The sequence below is a fragment of the Lipotes vexillifer genome, unplaced genomic scaffold (assembly GCF_000442215.2).
Source record: "Lipotes vexillifer unplaced genomic scaffold, Lipotes_vexillifer_v1.1 scaffold1139, whole genome shotgun sequence".
Classification (NCBI taxonomy): domain Eukaryota; kingdom Metazoa; phylum Chordata; class Mammalia; order Artiodactyla; family Lipotidae; genus Lipotes; species Lipotes vexillifer.
The window spans coordinates 1699054-1705053 of record NW_006798273.1 but is presented as its reverse complement, the minus strand read 5'-3'; the positions used below and the strand labels follow the sequence as shown (position 1 = coordinate 1705053).

The 6000-nt window shown below is 43.3% G+C and overlaps 1 protein-coding gene across 4 annotated transcripts in view; it reads left to right on the top strand.

Annotated features, from left to right (window-relative positions):
- BUB1 (BUB1 mitotic checkpoint serine/threonine kinase) overlaps positions 1-6000 on the top strand; it is a 43114-nt gene that overhangs the window by 8425 nt on the left and 28689 nt on the right. For 3 of the 4 annotated variants that reach the window (XM_007470210.1, XM_007470211.1, XM_007470209.1), the window contains 3 exons: positions 1220-1272; positions 1365-1549; positions 3160-3311. In XM_007470210.1, the coding sequence (XP_007470272.1) occupies positions 1220-1272; positions 1365-1549; positions 3160-3311 (390 nt within the window). The remainder of the gene's footprint in view (positions 1-1219; positions 1273-1364; positions 1550-3159; positions 3312-6000) is intronic. The other variant, XM_007470208.1, reaches the window with a different exon arrangement.

The following is a 6000-nucleotide window of genomic DNA, read 5'->3' as shown; positions in this document are numbered from 1 at the left end:
GGGCCCCTCACTGCTGTGGCCCCTCCCGTTGTGGAGCACAGGCTCCGGACACGCAGGCTCAGCGGCCATGGCTCACGGGCCCAGCCGCTCCACGGCATGTGGGATCTTCCCGGACCGGGGCACGAACCCACGTCCCCTGCATCGGCAGGCGGACCCTCAACCACTGCGCCACGAGGGAAGCCCTCCCAGTTCACTTTTTATGTTTTACGTATCACTTATGTTTCCCATTTTGCTCTCTAATGCCAAATTATAATGATTTTACACTGCTTTTTACTCTCCTCAAACTTGGGGACCTGACTACCTCTAACCCCTTCCTCAGGAGCTGGCAAAAATACTATTTCAGTGAAACGACAGAAGCCATCAGATGATGTCTGTCCATTTCTGCCGCCAACCAATAAATAACTTCACCTTTCCCTGCCATCGCAGTGGGGCGAGCTGGCTCTTCTGCCCTGATGGCTTATTAGCATATGTGAAAACGCTCTTTCCTTGCCTCCCAGCATCTTTCCTCTTCATAGTACTGTTGCTCTTTCAGAGTTTGTTAAGGACCTCCTTTAAGCTAAATCCCATGGAAATGCCTCCATTCGTAGTACACATCTGCAGGTTTTATTAATGTAGCACATTCCTGATGTAGAATATGAATTTCCAACTTTGACAGATACTCAGATGATCCCAATTTACATCCTACTCATGTTTGCCAGTCTCATTGCTTCCTGTTGTCCTGACTGTAAGTTTCTAGGCAGCAGAGTTGGGTCTTGTTTACAGTCACTTCCCAGGACATGACACGTATGAGATGTTCAGTAAATACTTGTCTAGTGAATGAATGCTAGCACTGGAGACTCCTCAACATAGAATAGTACCAGAAGAAAATTTTAATGATTTTTTTTTTTAATGTAGCTATTTGGAATGTTAAACTCATTACACATAGGTGCTGTGTCTCAGCTCCTGGACTATGTATCAAAGGGAAGTAAGTGCCCTTCTCAGCTACCAAGCAGATATTTTTAAATCGCTTTCTTATCGGACTCTAGTTGCAAAAGTTATCATAAAAGTAATAATGCAAACCTAGGCTTCAGGTATTAATTGTAACTTGAAAGAACGTATACAAATCTACTCGATGATTCAGAGACCCCCTCAAGTGTTTTCATATTGTTTTGTGAAGTAATTTGGATGATAGATTCTTTCCAGATAAGTGAGTGCTTGTGTTTCTTTTCTGTCTTTCTAGGGTTTACAACTTTCTGGAGTAACATCTTCAGCTTGTGATAAAGAGTCGAATATGCAAGTACAATCAGTGCATTCATCTATTACTTAGTTTCCTTCAAGAGCTGCTTCAGTACACTGTTGTAAATAATGTATTTTCCCCATTTTAGGGAACAGAGGGTGATCATGATTTCTAAATCAGGATATTCTGCACACCCACCTGTGGCAGCCAAAGCTGATGTGCAGCAGGTTGTCATGTATTGCAAGGAGAAGCTTATTCGTGGAGAGTCAGAGTTTTCCTTTGAAGAGCTGAGAGCCCAGAAATACAATCAACGGAGAAAGCATGAACAATGGGGTACTTGCAGTCTTACAGTCTGAGCTATCTTAGGTCACTTAACATAATTCTCATCTCTGAGTAATTACATTTTAGCAGATAATTGACTATACTGAAAGAATCTGCAAGAAAAATGTCTCTAGCTCATTCTGTCAGGAGCCTAAAACTCTTTAATACTAGTGTAGCAACCACGTTTGTCCAAAGGCTAAATTGGTGTCTTTTGACAGCAAAACTCGGGGTTGAAACAGCAATAAAGGAGATAGATATCCACACCAGTGTTGCCTTAGCTTTTAGTGAAGTAGATTTTTTTTTTTTTTTTTTTTTTTTTTTTTTGTGGTACGCGGGCCTCTCACTGTTGTGGCCTCTCCCGTTGGCGGAGCACAGGCTCCGGATGCGCAGGCTCAGCGGCCATGGCTCACGGGCCCAGCCGCTCCACAGCATGTGGGATCTTCCCAGACCGGGGCACGAACCCGTGTGCCCTGCATCAGCAGGCGGACTCTCAACCACTGCGCCCCCAGGGAAGCCCCGAAGTAGATATTTTTAACCTTACAAGTAATATCTGTACGGATTTGAACTTCTTTATCTAGCAATTCTAAACCTTTGGGTCTGTTATTTGGACTGTGAAAGGATTAGGTTAGGAACTGGAGTTGAAATTTTTCAAGATCTGCAACTACTGTAAATAAGACGTTCAGGAGTCCTCTGATGAAAGTGCCATGTTATTCATGGCTGTGCTGTACAGTGGATCAAGCTTTGTTCCCCAGGGAAAACTGAATGTTAACACCAGTGTTAGCACTTGGCTTTGCTGTAACAATGTGGACCTCAGAGGAAAATGAACCTCTGTCCTACTCAGGGCTTTTACACCATCTAAGTATTTGTGCTGTGCCCACTCTGTAGGCTACTTTTTGTTCATTCATTATTTCTCTTTTGGTTGACAACTGGGAGGACAGTCAGTTGACGCTCGTGGAGGACTCTTTTGTGCCTTGCACAGATGCTAAAGTCTGAGCTGGACGGTTAGATTTGTACGTGATGTGGTTATGTTAACCAGTTACTGGAAATGGGACCAAGAGCAGTGTACTTGAGACACTGACCATTCGGTGCACTTTACTCTTATTGCTTCTTAGAAAGCACGTAGAGATTTAAATCTTTTAAAAACTGTTCCATTTTCAAATGATTTGCACAGTCGTGATTGTTCTACAAGCGGTGCTTAGTATCATACCGTGCTATTACCAACTATTTTTGTTGCTCATCATGTAAATTTTTATAAATTACATGCCCTAAACTTAAAAGTAACTGTGCTCATGCCGCGGAGCGGCTGGGCCCGTGAGCCATGGCCACTGAGCCTGCGCGTCCGGAGCCTGTGCTCCGCAAATGGGAGAGGCCACAACAGTGAGAGGCCCGCATAACGCAAGAAAAAAAAAAAAAAAAAAAAAAAAAAAGTAACTGTGCTATGGGAAGGTAAAAATTATAACTGAAAAGTAATACATATTTCAGTTCTCATAACCTAATACACATGGAAAAGACTAGTAAAAACTTTGCCGTCTTAAAAATAACCTTTTACTGATTTTGCATGGATTCCTCTGATGACCTGAATTTAAATTTCATATGCAAACCATATTTTCTCTTTCCTAAAGTTAATGAAGACAGGCATTATATGAAAAGGAAAGAAGCAAATGCTTTTGAAGAACAACTATTAAAACAGAAAATGGATGAGCTTCATAAGAAGTTGCACCAAGTGGTGGAGACATCACATGAGAACCTGCCCTCTTCCCAGGGGAGGTCTGAGGTGTGTGTGCTCCTTGCGGATGCTTCCCATGCCCAGTACAGGGATTTATGTTTCTGTTTCTGTTTGTCCTCTGTGTGCTCTATTTTTAGAGTTAATTCTGATGTTAATTTAGTTACTAGCTTTCTGAATTATTTTCCCCCCAACAATGGGGGTAAAGGCAATCCAACACACTTCCAGCGACGAAGAGTTCACACTTAAAGAGCCGAGAATCAGAATAACGCTGGGCTTCTCAGCACCAACCCAGAAAGATCTTCAAAATGTAGAATGAGAAAGGAAGTTACAGGACAGAACGTGTAGTGTGTTTCTGTGTGTGTGTGTGTGCATGTGTGTGCGTGTGTGTGTGTGTGTAGGCACATACTTGTATACTTAAGTATTAGCGTATATAATCCTTTTTCTGATTTTGGGGGGGTGTACAAATGACTGTATTATTTAATGAAAATTCAAATATAATGATTTCTTTAGTTTGTGTTGAGAAGCCAGCACACACCTGCAAGAATGGGTCTCAGGACCTGTTTTTTCTACAGACTTACTGTGGCCACATTCCTATTTTCAGCTCCACCTTCACGTCCATCCTGAGATGTGTTCAAATTTCTGAACTTCTCTGGAGATCAGCCTCCTCCAGCTCCTGTTTTAGGTGTTAGGATTCCTTTACTGTCATTTTGGTGAGGTTTCGGGAGGACGTTGATGATAAAGCATGTGTTTAAGCCACTGTCTTTAACCAGAAGCCTCTGTTTATGAACTTATTTCTGTATATGAGTGGTATAAGGATATATTTGCCAAATGGATCTCCATTTGTCCCTAAATCATTTATTTACCAGCTCAGCCTTTCCCTATTGGTTTAAAATATCTTATCACATACTAAATTTTTAAGGTATAAGATCCATTTCTAAAATAGCTGTCTCTTTGTTTTAGTCAATAGGTTTCTTCTTGATCATTCCATGTTGTGTGTTTGTTTGTTTTGATATCTGGTGGAGAAAGTCTGATTATTATTTTTTTAATGTATTTCTTCAGAAATGAATATTATGTTTATTTTTAATCTTTACTAATTTGGTAGGTGAGAAAATGTTATAGGTCTTTTTTTTTTTTTTTTTTTTTTTTTTTGTGGTACGCGGGCCTCTCACTGTTGTGGCCTCTCCCATTGCGGAGCACAGGCTCCGGAGGCACAGGCTCAGCGGCCATGGTTCACGGGCCTAGCCTCTCCGCGGCATGTGGGATCTTCCCGGACCGGAGCACTAACCCGTGTCCCCCACATCGGCAGGCGGACTCTCAACCACTGCGCCACCAGGGAAGCCCTATAGGTCATTTTTAATTATCTTTTTTGATGACTAGTGAGAATAAACTTTTTATATTTTGTCCATTTGTCTGTGAAATAACTATTCTTGCGCTAGATATTTGGTGCTTTTCTTTTCTTTTTTTTTTTTGCGGTATGCGGGCCTCTCACTGTTGTGGCCTCTCCCGTTGCGGAGCACAGGCTCCAGACGCGCAGGCTCAGCGGCCATGGCTCACAGGCCCAGCCGCTCCGCAGCATGTGGGATCTTCCCGGACTGGGGCATGAACCCGCATACCCTGCATCGGCAGGTGGACTCTCAACCACTGCGCCACCAGGGAAGCCCTTGGTGCTTTTCTTAACAATTTGTGAGAATACTTTTCTATGGTGAGAAATTAACTCTGCCTTTTTTTAAAGATTTATTTATTATTTATTTTATTTATTTTGGGCTGCGTTGGGTCTTAGTCACGGCACGTGGGATCTTTCCTTGTGGCGCATAGGCTTCTCCCTAGTTGTGGTGTGCTGGTTTTTCTCCTCTCTAGTTGCGGCTCGCAAGCTCCAGGGCGCCTGGGCTCTAGTTTGTGGCACTCGGGCTCTAGTTGAGGTGTGCAAGCTCAGTAGCTGTGGTGCGCGGGCTTAGTTGCCCCTCAGCATGTGGGATCTTAGTTCCCTGACCAGGGATCGAACCCACATCCCCTGCTTGCAAGGTAGATTCTTTACCACTGGACCACCAGGGAAATCCCACTCTTTTGTCTTTTAACTTGGTAACATAGGAGTGTACATGTACAGTCTAAGTACATGTGAGTAGAAAAGCAAAGATTTCAAGTTAAGGGCCCGTGTCCTTCCCACTGTGAGCCATGCTTTTGTGGCAGTTAGTGCAGTTTATATTCATGTTTCCTACTCATTAAAGAGAAAATGGTTACTAAGGGTATTTTAATAGAAGGAACACCATTATGAGCATTTGGTAACATTGACTGTTAGTCTTTTCCCAAAATTAAGTAAAGAGAAATGTGCCAGTTCTTAAATACTAATGAATGGTCAAGGCTGGTATTTTATTTTATTTTATTTTTAAAATTTTTTTAAATTTTTTAAAAATTTATTTATTTTTGGCTGCACTGGGTCTTTGGTGCTGCGCCCGTGCTTTCTCTAGTTGCGGCGAGCGGGGGCTACTCTTCGCTGCAGTGCGCGGGCTTCGTGGGCTTCTCATTGCAGCGGCTTCTCTTGTTGCAGAGCACAGGCTCTAGGTGCACAGGCTTCAGTAGTTGTGGCACGCAGGCTCTAGGTGCGCAGGCTTCAGTAGTTGTGGCACACGGTCTTAGTTGCTCCGTGGCATGTGGGATCCTCCCGGACCATGGCTCGAACCCGCGTCCCATGCCCTGCCAGGTGGATTCTTAACCACTGTGCCACCAAGGAAGCCCCGGG